This window comes from Pan troglodytes, chromosome 7, assembly GCF_028858775.2.
Source record: "Pan troglodytes isolate AG18354 chromosome 7, NHGRI_mPanTro3-v2.0_pri, whole genome shotgun sequence".
NCBI lineage: Eukaryota > Metazoa > Chordata > Mammalia > Primates > Hominidae > Pan > Pan troglodytes.
The window spans coordinates 103,975,413-103,989,022 of record NC_072405.2 but is presented as its reverse complement, the minus strand read 5'-3'; the positions used below and the strand labels follow the sequence as shown (position 1 = coordinate 103,989,022).

At 39.5% G+C, this 13,610-nt stretch overlaps 1 protein-coding gene across 11 annotated transcripts in view; it reads right to left on the bottom strand.

The window, feature by feature from the left end:
* The window catches only part of TMEM67 (transmembrane protein 67), a 63,283-nt gene that overhangs the window by 37,178 nt on the left and 12,495 nt on the right, over positions 1-13,610 (bottom strand). For all 11 annotated transcript variants that reach the window (XR_001720315.3, XR_010159633.1, XR_008536788.2 and 8 more), the window contains 3 exons: positions 8,350-8,412; positions 297-451; positions 62-170 (listed from right to left, as the gene is read on the bottom strand). Coding sequence is in view for 7 of the 11 variants with exons in the window: in XM_528307.6 (XP_528307.3) it covers positions 62-170; positions 297-451; positions 8,350-8,412 (327 nt within the window). In the remaining 4 variants the exon portion in view is untranslated. The remainder of the gene's footprint in view (positions 1-61; positions 171-296; positions 452-8,349; positions 8,413-13,610) is intronic.

Here is a 13,610-nt window from a genome sequence, read left to right as displayed (position 1 = left end):
TTACCTTTTAAAATTATAAATCAAAATGTAGTTATCCTCTAATGATATTAGACACTTTTACCTGGTTTTCTCCTTTAAAACTGAAATTTGTAGGAAGAGAGGTAGAACTGAGCACTTGAGGTGCTAATCCTAACTGGTCTCCATAAAACAGCCAAGGAAGATTCTGTCTCCTAAAAACAGTTACAACTGTTTTAATAATGGAGAATAAATATTTCTTATTATTAGTATTTGTGAATATATTAATAACTGCACTGAATTCAGTCAAAATAACATTTCATCAATCAAAATATCCTTACCAAAATGAAATAGAATGAACAGTGCTCAGTCCAGCAGTATTTTCAAAGATAAACTGAAATAGTCCACATGCATCAAATGTGGCAAAGTCATAAGAATTCATGTTCATCACACACATATTTCCAAGAGCTTGACAAGATGTTAGATTGGCATATACCTACAACAGAACAATGGCAAAGAAAAGTAACATGAACCTGAACAGTCTATGCAAAAGTTGATATAAAAATTTTACTTTGTGCAGGTCTGTTCCAAGATGGCCGAGTAGGAACAGCTCCGGTCTGCAGCTCCCAGCGTAATCAACGCAGAAGACAGGTGATTTCTGCATTTCCAACTGAGATACCTGGTTCATCTCACTGGGACTGGTTGGACAGTGGGTGCAGCCCATGGAGGGCAAGCTGAAGCAGGGTGGGGCATCACCTCACCCAGGAAGCGCAAGGGGTTGGGGGATTTCCCTTTCCTAGCCAAGGGAAGCCGTGACAGACTGTACCTGGAAAAATGGGACACCTCCGCCTAAACACTGCGCTTTTCCAATGGTCTTAGCAAACGGCACACCAGATTACATCCCACGCCTGGCTCGGCAGGTCCCACGCCTACAGAGCCTTGCTCACTTGCGAGGCAGCAGGCTGGCAGGGGGAGGGGTGTCTGCCATTGCTGAGGCTTGAGTAGGAAAACAAAGCAGCCGGGGAAGCACCAAATGGGTGGAGCCCACCGCAGTTCAGCAAGGCCTGCTGTCTCTGTTGACTCCACCTCTGGCAGCAGGGCGTAGCTGAACAAAAGGCACCAGAAACTTCTGCAGAGTTAAACATCCCTGTCTGACAGCTCTGAAGAGAGCAGTGGTTCTCCCAGCACAGCGTTTGAGCTCAGAGAACGGACAGACTGCCTCCTCAAGTGGATCCCTGACCCTGTGTAGCCTAACTGGGAGACACCTCCCAGTAGGGGCCGACAGACACCTCATACAGGTGGGTGCCCCTCTGGGACGAAGCTTCCAGAGGAAGGATCAGGCAGCAATATTTGCTGTTCTACAACCTCCGCTGGTAATATCCAGGAAAACAGGGTCTGGAGTGGACCTCTAGCAAACTCCAACAGACCTGCAGCTGAGGGACCTGTTAGAAGGAAAACTAACAAATAGAAAGGAATAGCATCAACATCAACAAAAAGGACATCAACATCAAAACCCCATCCACATCAAAACCCCATCTGTAGGTCACCAACATCAAAGACCAAAGGTAGGTAAAACCATAAAGATGGGGAGAAACCAGAGCAGAAAAGCTGAAAATTCTAAAAACCAGAGTGCCTCCTCTCCTCCAAAGGAACGCAGCTCCTCACCAGCAACAGAACAAAGCTGGATGGAGAATGACTTTGACAAACTGACAGAAGTAGGCTTCAGAAGGTCGGTAATAACAAACTTCTCTGAGCTAAAGGAGGATGTTCGAACCCGTCGGAAGGAAGCTAAAAACCTTGAAAAAAGATTAGACAAATGGCTAACTAGAATAAACAGTGTAGAGAAGACCTTAAATGACCTGATGGAGCTAAAAACCATGGCACAAGAACTATGTGATGCATGCACAAGCTTCAGTAGCCGATTTGGTCAAGTGGAAGGAAGGGTATCAGTAATTGAAGATCAAATTAATGAAATAAAGCGAGACGACAAGGTTAGAGAAAAAAGACTAAAAAGAAATGAGGAAAGCCTCCAAGAAATATGGGACTATGTGAAAAGACCAAATCTATGTTTGATTGGTGTACCTGAAAGTGATGGGGAAAATGGAACCAAGTTGGAAGACACTCTTCAGGATATTATCCAGGAGAACTTCCCCAACCTAGCAAGGCAGGCCAACATTCAAATTCAGGAAATACAGAGAACAAAACAAAGATACTCCTTGAGAAGAGGAACCCCAAGACACATAATTGTCAGATTCACCAAGGTTAAACTGAAGGAAAAAATATTCAGGGCAGCCAGAGAGAAAGGTTGGGTTACCCACAAAGGGAAGCCCATCAGACTAACAGCAGATTTCTTGGCAGGAACTCTACAGCCAGAAGAGAGTGGGGGCCAATATTCAACATTCTTAAAGAAAAGAATTTTCAACCCAGAATTTCATATCCAGCCAAACTAAGCTTCATAAGTGAAGGAGAAATAAAATCCTTTACAGACAAGCAAAGGTTGAGAGATTGTGTCACCACCAGGCCTGCCTTACATAAGCTCCTGAAGGAAGCACTAAACATGGGAAGGAACAATCAGTACCAGCCACTGCAAAAACATGCCAAATTGTAAAGATCATCGATGCTAGGAAGAAACCGCATCAACTAATGGGCAAAATAACCAGCTAACATCATAATGACAGGATCAAATTCACACATACCAATATTACTCCTTAAATGTAAATGGGCTAAATGCTCCAATTAAAAGACACAGACTGGCAAACTGGATAAAGAGTAAAGACCCATCAATGTGCTGTATTCAGGAGACCCATGTCACGCGCAAAGACACACATAGGCTCAAAATAAACGGATGGAGGAAGATATACCAAGCAAATGGAAAGCAAAAGAAAGCAGGCATTGCAATCCTAGTCTCTGATAAAATAGACTTTAAACCAACAAAGATCAAAAGAGGCAAAGAAGGGCATTACATAATGGTAAAGGGATCAATTCAACAAGAAGAGCTAACTATCCTAAATATATATGCACCCAATACAGGAGTACCCAGATTCATAAAGCAAGTCCTTAGAGACCTACAAAGAAACTTAGACTCCCACACAATAATAATGGGAGACTTTAACACCCCACTGTCAACATTAGACAGATCAACAAGACAGAAGGTTAACAAGAATATCCAGGACTTGAACTCAGCTCTGCACCAAGTGGACCTAATAGACACCTACAGAACTCTCCACCCCAAATCAACAGAATATACATTCTTCTCAGCACCACCTCGCACTTATTCCCAAATTGACCACATACTTGGAAATAAAGCACTCCTCAGCAAATGCAAAAGAACAGAAATCACAACAAACTGTCTCTCAGACCACAGTGCAATCAAATTAGAACTCAGGGTTAAGAAACTCACTCAAAACCACACAACGACATGGAAACTGAACAACTTGCTCCTGAATGACTACTGGGTAAATAATGAAATGAAGGCAGAAATAAAGATGTTCTTTGAAATCAATGAGAACAAAGATACAATGTACCAGAATCTCTGGGACACATTTAAAGCAGTGTGTAGAGGGAAATTTACAGCACTAAATGCCCACATGAGAAAGCAGGAAAGATCTAAAATCGACACTGTTAACACCACAGTTAAAAGAAGTAAAGAAGCAAGAGCAAACAAATTCAAAAGAGAGCAGAAAGCAGGAAATAACTAAGACCAGAGGAGAACTGAAAGAGATAGAGACACAAAAAACCCTTCAAAAAATCAAGGAATCCAGGAGCTGGTTTTTTGAAAGGATCAACAAAATTGATAGACCGCTAGCGAGACTAATAAAGAGGAAAAGAGAGAAGAATCAAATAGACGCAATAAAAAATGATAAAGGCGATATCACCACCGATCCCACAGAAATACAAACTACTATCAGAGAATACTATAAACACCTCTATACAAATAAACTAGAAAATCGAGAAGAAATGGATAAATTCCTCGACACATACACCCTCCCAAGACTAAACCAGGAAGAAGTTGAATCTCTGAATAGACCAACAACAGCGTCTGAAATTGAGGCAATAATCAATAGCCTACCAACCAAAAAAAGTCCAGGACCAGATGGATTCACAGCCGAATTCTACCAGAGGTATAAGAGGAGCTGGTATCATTCCTTCTGAAACTATTTCAATCAATAGAAAAAGAGGGAATCCTCCCTAACTCATTTTATGAGGCCAGCATCATCCTGATACCAAAGCCTGGCAGAGATACAACAAAAAAAGAGAATTTTAGACCGATATCCCTGATGAACATCGATGCAAAAATCCTCAATGAAATACTGGCAAACCAAATCCAGCAACACATCAAAAAGCTTATCCAACACGATCAAGCTGACTTCATCCCTGGGATGCTAGGCTGGTTCAACACATGCAAATCAATAAACGTAATCCACCACATAAACAGAACCAATGACAAAAACCACATGATTACCTCAACAGATGCAAAACAGACCTTCGATAAAATTCAACAGCCCTTCATGCTAAAAACTCTCAATAAACTAAGTATTGATGGAACATATCTCAAAATAATAAGAGCTATTTATGACGAACCTACAGCCAATATCATACTGAATGGGCAAAAACTGGAAGCATTCCCTTTGAAAACTGGCACAAGACAGGGATGCCCTCTCTCACCACTCCTATTCAACATAGTGTTGGAAGTTCTGGCCAGGGCAATCAGGCAAGAGAAAGAAATAAAGGGTATTCAATTAGGAAAAGAAGAAGTGAAATTGTCCCTGTTTGCAGATGACATGACTGCATATTTAGAAAACCCCATTGTCTCAGCCCCAAATCTCCTTAAGCTGATAAGCAACTTCAGCAGTCTTAGGATACAAAATCAATGTGCAAAAATCACAAGCAATCCTGTACACCAATAACAGACAAAAAGAGAGCCAAATCATGAGTGAACTCCCATTCACAATTCCTACAAAGAGAATAAAATACCTAGGAATCCAACTTACAAGGGATGTGAAGGACCTCTTCAAGGAGAATTACAAACCACTGCTCAATGAAATAGAGGACACAAACAAATGGAAGTGCACTCCATGCTCATGGATAGGAAGAATCAATATCGTGAAAATGGCCCTACTGCCCCAGGTAACTTATAGATTCAATGCCATCCCCATCAAGCTACCAATGACTTTCTTCACAGAATTGGAAAAAACTACTTTAAAGTTCCTGTGGAACCAAAAAAGAGCCTGCATTGCCAAGACAATCCTACACAAAAAGAACAAAGCTGGAGGCATCATGCTACCTGACTTCAAACTGTATTACAAGGCTACAGTAACCAAAACAGCATGGTTCTGGTACCAAAACAGATACATAGACCAATGGAACAGAACAGAGGCCTCAGAAATAATACCACACATCTACAACCATCTGATCCTTGACAAACCTGACAAAAACAAGAAATGGGGAAAGGATTCCCTATTTAATAAATGGTGCTGGGAAAACTGGCTAGCCATATGTAGAAAGCTGAAACTGGACACCTTCCTTACACCTTATACAAAAATTAATTCAAGATGGTTTAAAGACTTAAATGTTAGACCTAAAACCATAAAAACCCTAGAAGAAAACCTAGGCAATACCATTCAGGACATAGGCACAGGCAAGGACTTCATGACTAAAACACCAAAAGCAATGGCAACAAAAGCCAAAATAGACAAATTGGATCTAATTAAACTAAAGAGCTTCTGCACAGCAAAAGAAACTATCATCAGAGTGAACACACAACCTACACAATGGGAGAAATTTTTTGCAATAACCCATCTGACAAAGGGCTAATATCCAGAATCTACAAAGAACTTAAACAAATTTACAAGAAAAAAACAACCCCATCAAAAAGTGGGCAAAGGATATGAACAGACACTTCTCAACAGAAGACATTTATGCAGCCAACAGACACATGAAAAAATGCTCATCATCACTGGTCATCAGAGAAATGTAAATCAAAACCACAAAGAGATAGCATCTCACACCAGTTAAAATGGTGATCATTAAAAAGTCAGGAAACAACAGATGCTGGAAAGGACATGGAGAAATAGGAATGCTTTTACACTGATGGGAGTGTAAACTAGTTCAACCATTGTGGAAGACAGTGTGGCAATTCCTCAAGGATCTAGAACTAGAAATACCATTTGACCCAGCAATCCCATTACTGGGTATATACCCAAAGGATTATAAATCATGCTACTATAAAGACACATGCACATGTATGTTTATTGCGGCACTATTCACAATAGCAAAGACTTGGAACCAACCCAAATGTCCATCAATGATAGACTGGATTAAGAAAATGTGGCATATTATACACCATGGAATACTAAGCAGCCATAAAAAAGGATGAGTTCATGTCCTTTGCAGGGACATGGATGAAGCTGGAAACCATCATTCTGAGTAAACTATCACAAGGACAGAAAACTAAACACTCTGTGTTCTCTCTCATAGGTGGGACACAGGGCAGGGAACATCACACACTGGGGCCTGTCTTTGGGTGGGGGACTGGGCGAGGGATAGCATTAGGATAAATACCTAATGTAAATGACGAGTTAATGGGTGCAGCACAGCAACATGGCATATGTATACCTATGTAACAAACCTGCATGTTGTGCACATGTACCCTAGAACTTAAAGTATAATACAAAAAAGAAATAAATAAAAAGAAAAAAAAGTTTATTTTGTTTTCATTTTGCCTATTCTAGGCCGGGCATGGTGGCTCACGCCTGTAATCCCAGCACTTTGCGAGGTCAAGGCAGGCAGATCACTTGAGGTCAGGAGTTTGAGAGCAGCCTGTCCTATGTGGTGAAACCCTGTCTCTACTAAAAATAGAAAAATTAGCTGAGTGTGGTGGCATGCCCCTGTAGTCCTAGCTACCCAGGAGGCTGAGGCAGGAGGATCTCTTGAGCCCAGGAGGCGGAGGTTGCAGTGAGTCGAGATTGTGCACTCCAGCCTGTGCAACAGGGTGAGGCTCCGTCTCAAAAAAAAAAAAATTTTTTTTAACCTATTTTACTAATAATTTTTTTTATTATTCTTTTGCTTGTTAAAACCTTCCCTCTGGCTTAAGGAGAAAATAAACTTTCCACTTGGGAAGAGAAATAACACAAACATTTTAATTGTAAATTTTAGGTTAAAATATAAAGACAAGAAACTGAAAGAAGAACTAAGGAAAAACTCATAGCATGACATTAAAAAACCTACTAGACTATATTTGAAAGAACAATAATTTGTATGTTAGATCTTACACATAAAATCTAATCCATTTTGTTTAAGTAATCTGCTTTATAAACAACAAAATGAGATCATTTGTTGAGTTTGCCTGTCAACCATCTTTCTCAGTTTTCCCTATTAGGAAAAGGCAATTCCATTTTTACAGTTATTCATGTGAAAAACTTTGAACTTTTTTTCTCTCTTGCCCCTTATCCAGCTCATGAGTAAATTCTGTCAGCTAAATCTTCAAAGCATAGCTGAAGGTAAATGCTTCTCTCATTTCTGCAGGACCACCCTTGTGCAATGGTCCACTATCTCTCACTCAGATTACTGTAATACTCTCCTAAATGGTCCCTTACCCCAACAAATTCTATTCTCCATGCTACAATGATCCTTTCAAGAACTGAAGTTCTATCATGTCTTCCTTTGCATGAAATCCTTCTATCTCCCTTAAAATAAGCTCCAGGGCCTTGCCATAGCCACTCCCTACATCCCTGACCTCATCTCCACTCCACTTTCCCTGCTCACTCTGCTCCAGCTACTCCAGCCTCCTCCTTCTCTCTTAAGCATGAATAAGCCAGTAAACTGCTTTGAGATCTTTGCTCCTGCTATGGTTTCTGCTTAGAACACTCTTCTCCTTGATGTTTACATGGCTCACTCTCACTTTTTTCAGTTCTTTGCTCAACTATAACCCTCTCAGAGATGTCTGTCCTGATCACTATATAAAATAGCACCCCCCACCCCATCTATGTACTTTACTCTTAACTATTTGCCTTCATAGCACTTAGCACAACCTGACATTTACTTAGGCTGTAACTCCATGAAGGACTGTTTTTTTCTTTTTCTGAAATATCTAACCTGATTTAAGAATTGGGCCTGGCACACAGTAGGTCATCAATAAACATTTACTAAGTGACAGTCAGTTTCCCCTAACACTCCGTTTCAGCTAAAAAAAGCTTGGAGAAATTCAATTTGTGTATACTAAATAACATCTTCTTCATGTATTCTCTTTCAGCCCACAAGAAAGAGTTTATTCTTCTTATAAGATTATGACCAAGAAGCTATAGCTACTTAGAAATAAAACTTTTATTATCTGGGTAAATAAATGGTATAATTCTTCAAAATAAAATGAAATTTATTTAAAAAATTCAAACTTACCCAACATGCAGCTGCTGATGATTGCAAATACTTTGCAAACCATTCTGAAGTTAAAGACATGCCCTGTAAACAAAAAGATACATTTTATTTTTAAGTTCAAATGACTCCAATATGCATATTGTTGAATGGGAAATGTCTCACATTACTTTCACAATGTTAGTAGAAAAACAGTTACTAATAGGAATACAAGAATTGATTTTAACCAATGTCAGTTATTATAAATAGGACCGCATTACAAAATAATCACACTTAGGCAAAAGATATAACGAGACAAAATGTGTCTGTAATCAAAAAATACTACATGCCTATTTCACTAACATAAAAAATAAAGTGGCAAACAAAAGAAAAAATAACAGATCCTGACTTAGTATTGAGTGGTTAATATTTACTGGTTTATAATTATTATAAATACTGTACCAAATTGGCAAGCAATAAAAAAAATTGGGGGGAAATAATTTCAAATCTCCAAAGTGGTGGTTCTCAAACAATGGTGGACATCACAATCACCTGCAGAACTTTCTAAAAACAAAAAATGCCTGGCTTCATCCCAAACAAAAACGAATCAGTATCTCCAGATGAGACCAAGGCAATTACATCGGTTTTGAAGGCTACAGATAACAAACCTCTGGCTAAAAAACATTACTTTAAAGCTTATCTGTACATCTTGCTAAAATATGAGAAACTAAGAAGCACCATTCAGAGAAAATTGTCTGGGCACACACGTAAGTGATATAACTAAATTATATGAACATGGCACCACAGTGATCAGAGACATCTATAATAAAACTATGAGGTACTATTTGTGTATATTTAATAAGCAAAAATTATTTTGTAAGAAAAAATATGCATAGAAGGCTGAGGAACACATGCACACAAACTGGTAAAAAATGAAATGCAACACAACAGTACTGACAAATGCATGTAAAATGGAGCCACATACAATGCCACTGATAGTGTGAAAGTTGCATGATACTTTTATAAAGCAATATCCATATACTCTAACCCAGAAATTTAGGAACACTTAGGAAATTTATCTTAAAGCAATAATCCCTCTAAATGGGAAAACATATTTATGTGCATAAAATGGTTGACAGCAATATAGTTAATAACTGAAAACCTAAATATTCTCTGGAGATACCATTATACAAATTTTAGTGCATAAGCCAGAATATTATGGAACTATTAAAAATATAATTATACAAGGTGAGTCTGGAACATGGTATAGAGAAACCAAAGAAATCCCTAAAGTCTAAAGTCACGTCAAAACAACACAGGAGCTATGCTGAAAGGAAGTTCAAATTTGGTACAACTTGAACTTCGAAAAGAAGAATAAAAAAAGTTAACAGATTATAACACAATGAGTAAACAAAGATTCTACAGTTCATAATAAAGCTTTTTTTAAAGAAAAAAAGCACAGAGAAAAAGTAAAGTGCTTCTACAGAAAATTGCTAGCTAATAAATCTAGAGGGAATAATAGAATTGTTATTAGAAATGACCAGTTTAATAACTGATACAGGCAAGATTCATTAATTGCTAAAATGGATATTTACATAGTCTCAGACTAATGTATTAATCACAGTACCTTTACAATGGAGAGAAGTGGCAGACACAACTATGACCAAGAAATCAATTTTTTTTTTTTTTTGAGACGGAATTTCGCTTGTTGCCCAGGATGGAGTGCAATGGCGCGATCTTGGCTCACTGCAACCTCTGTCTCCTGGGTTCAAGCGATTCTCCTGCCTCAGCCTCCTGAGTAGCTGGAGTTACAGGAGCCTGCCGCCACGCCCAGCTAATTTTTGTATTTTCAGTAGAGATGGGGTTTCACCATGTTGGCCAGGCTGGTCTTGAACTTCTGACCTCAGGTGATCTACATGCCTCGGCCTCCCAAAGTGCTGGGATTAAAGGAGTGAGCCACCGCGTCCAGCCTAGCAATCAAATTTACTATCACCAATAACTGGACAACCTGACAGACATTACATACCTCTTGTTGTGATGCAATGAGCTGTATACAACATCTATATAATATCTTGCGAAAATATGTTTCACTGAGTCTAATCATGAGAAAACAATCAGAAAAATACAGAGGGGAAAAACCACAAAAGCAAAGTGAAGCAGGGATATGTTCTAGATTAAAGGACACTAGAAAGACTAACTGCAGTGTGAGATCCTTGATTGGATCCTAGGTATCCCTTCCCCCAAAAAAGGAAGGGAGAATAAAGAACATTTTTGAACAACTGGGAAAATTTGGGTATGAATGGATATCAGTTAATTCTATTATGTTAATTTTAAATTCCTTGGGTGTGATTCTAGGAAAATGCCTTATTCTTTGGAGATCCACCCTAAAGTATTTGGAGTGCAATGTCATTATGTCTACAACTTATTTTCAAATGGCTCAGGGGAAAAAAACATTGTGTTTGCGTATATATTTACATATATACAGAGAGATAAAGCAAATGTGGCAAAACATTAATAATTCTTTAAACCAGGTGAAAGACATAGGCATAGTCATTGTCTAATTCTTTCAGCTTTTCTGCAATTTTGAAATGTTTCAAAATAAAAGTTAGGAAAACCAAAAACCATGAAGCTATTTCACTATTAATGTATTTGAGGGAAAGGGAATGGGGAGACACTAACTCATGTATGTGAAAATTTTTTTCTGATTGGCAAGTATATTCCAAGAGTAGGATGAGTAGGATTGGATGCCTTGTTATAAAATTATACAAACAGAATTATGTACCAATTTTGTTCTCTAAGAAAACTTCCAACCTTAACGTTCAAAGTAGACTTTTCCAATTAGGAAGAATGTATGTTATGGAGTCAATACAAATATTTCAGTCTAATTGGCAATTACAGTCTCAACATAAACTAATAAACATGTATTCTGGTTTACCAATTAATCTAATCTCGTCTGAGTTTAATTACTTTAAACAAGCCCTTAGAATCTGACTGACTTACAAGTACATGGATAAAACTGAGTTCTTATTCTTGCAAACTGAGACTAGGCAAGGGTAGTCAAACCATCTTAACTAGATTTTGCTTACACGTTTTATACACTGGCTACACGGAACCAGTCTGAAAAGCAGTTGCAACATGACTTTAAATCAGGAATTCCAAATCTGTCCTTAGGAAAGAATCAGTGTTCAGAACTGGTATGTTTAGTACACAATTGCTGTGGTGATGTCATGCTCTCCCTGGCCAGGTCTGAGCCACAACAGATGAGGGACAGACATTCATGGCAAATGGAACCGCTCTTCTCATTCCTATGGGCCCCTCACCTCTCCTCCCTGCCCTTGGGCAGTATGTGGGATGCAGGGATATGGAATCCGGCTGACCTCGCTTCCTCCACCCTCTGCCTCATGGCATCAGCAGGACTGGGGGGTCCTCTGAGGCAGCAGGTACCCCTTGCTCGCCTCCTATGGCCGTTGCCTTGCAGGCAGCCCTTCTTCAAGGTGGTGGGAGCTGCCCCACGAGCCCATCAGGCTGCCCTTCCCTGCCCGCGCCAGTGTTGGTTCTGCTAGACCTTTGCAGTGCTCCTGGAGTGCTCCAGGTTGTCCCTCAGGTGCCCCAGGCTGGGCAGTGGTGTCGTTCCTGTTCCCAGTGCCCCATCCTCTGGTCACGGTTGCAGTGTCTGCGTGTGGGACCAGGAAAGTTTTGGGAAGGGTCGAGGTGGTTTTTTTTTTTTTTTAATTTAGTTTTATTATTTTTAATTTTAAAAAAAATCTGGTATGTTTAAATGAAATACATTAACTGAATCAGAACATTAAGGATGGAACAGTTCCTCCCTACCCACCTATCAAAGAAGTCTATAATGGGTCAACTGCATGGTGCTAGCAGAGGAGGGAGAATGTGGAGGTGGAATAGAAAGTGAAGGGGTTGGAAGATTGGTCACATTGAGCATATAAATAAATTGAGGATAATGAACCCCAGATTCCTCACTCCTGGAGAAGATACTTAAAACTTATCAAAGGGAAAGGTTAGAAAGAACCCTGAAGTATTGCTTAAGAATTAAAGGGATCAGTATGAGGTATTTTATTTTATTTTATTTTTTTGAGACAGAGTCTTGTTCTGTTGCCCAGGCTGGAGTGCAGTGGCGTGATCTTGGCTCACTGCAACCTCCACCTACCAGGTTCCAGTGATTCTCCCGTCTTAGCCTCTTGAGAAGCTGGGATTACAGAGGGCACCACCACACCCAGACAATTTTTGTATTTTTAGTAGAGATGAGGTTTTACCATATTGGCGAGACTGGTCTCAAACTCCTGACCTCAAGTGATCCACCTGCCTCGGCCTCCCAAAGTGCTGTGATTACAGGTGTTAGCCACCACGCCCAGCCCTTTTAATATATATACACAGACACAGAAATAGTCATAGATGTGTGTATGTATGTATGTGTATATTTCCTAGCTACGTTTGGTGAGAGGACATACTAAGTGTGTTAATCTTGGTTTCTAAATATTTATCCTACAAAACTGATTAAAGAAATGGCTGATTCCAGTCGGGTGTGGTGGCTCATGCCTGTAATCCCAGCACTTTGGGAGGCTTAGGTGGGTAGATCATTTGAGGTGGGGAGTTCGAGACCAGCCTGACCAATATGGAGAAACTCTGTCTCTACTAAAAATACAAAAATTAGCCAGGTGTGGTGGTGCATACCTGTAATCCCAGCTACTTGGGAGGCGGAGGCAGGGAAACCACTTGAACCCGGGAGGTGGAGGTTGCGGTGAGCTAAGATTGCGCCATTGCACTCCAGCCTGGGCAACAAGAGTGAAACTCTGTCTCAAAAAAAAAAGAAAAAAGAAATGGCTGATTCCAGGTCTGAGGCAGGAAAATTACAAGATTAGCCTAGATTAGCCTAGAAATCTTGTTGTACCATAAAGTAAGCAAATGTTCAAAGAATGATGGGGACATGTCAAAAAAAAAAAAAAAACCACGCAGGAGCCAACTTGAAGGGACTTTTATTGGCCAGATATAGGACAATTTGAGCATCAAAACAAATAATGAGTATGCTGGATTATAACTAACTGAATAAATTAGGAACCCACAAATCCACATGGACATTAATTTAAAAAAATAAGTGTATAAATGGGGAAGAAGAGATAGTTCTTCCTTACAATAGAATGTCAATTAATAAATATGGAAGTAATCAAATGTGGATGGAAATCCAAAATTAACCTTTGGCAACCATCACAGTAGTGGTTCAACAATGGAGACTAATGCTAGTGAGTTAAGGGTTAGTGAGGAAGTGTAATCTCAGAAATACTCCTCAC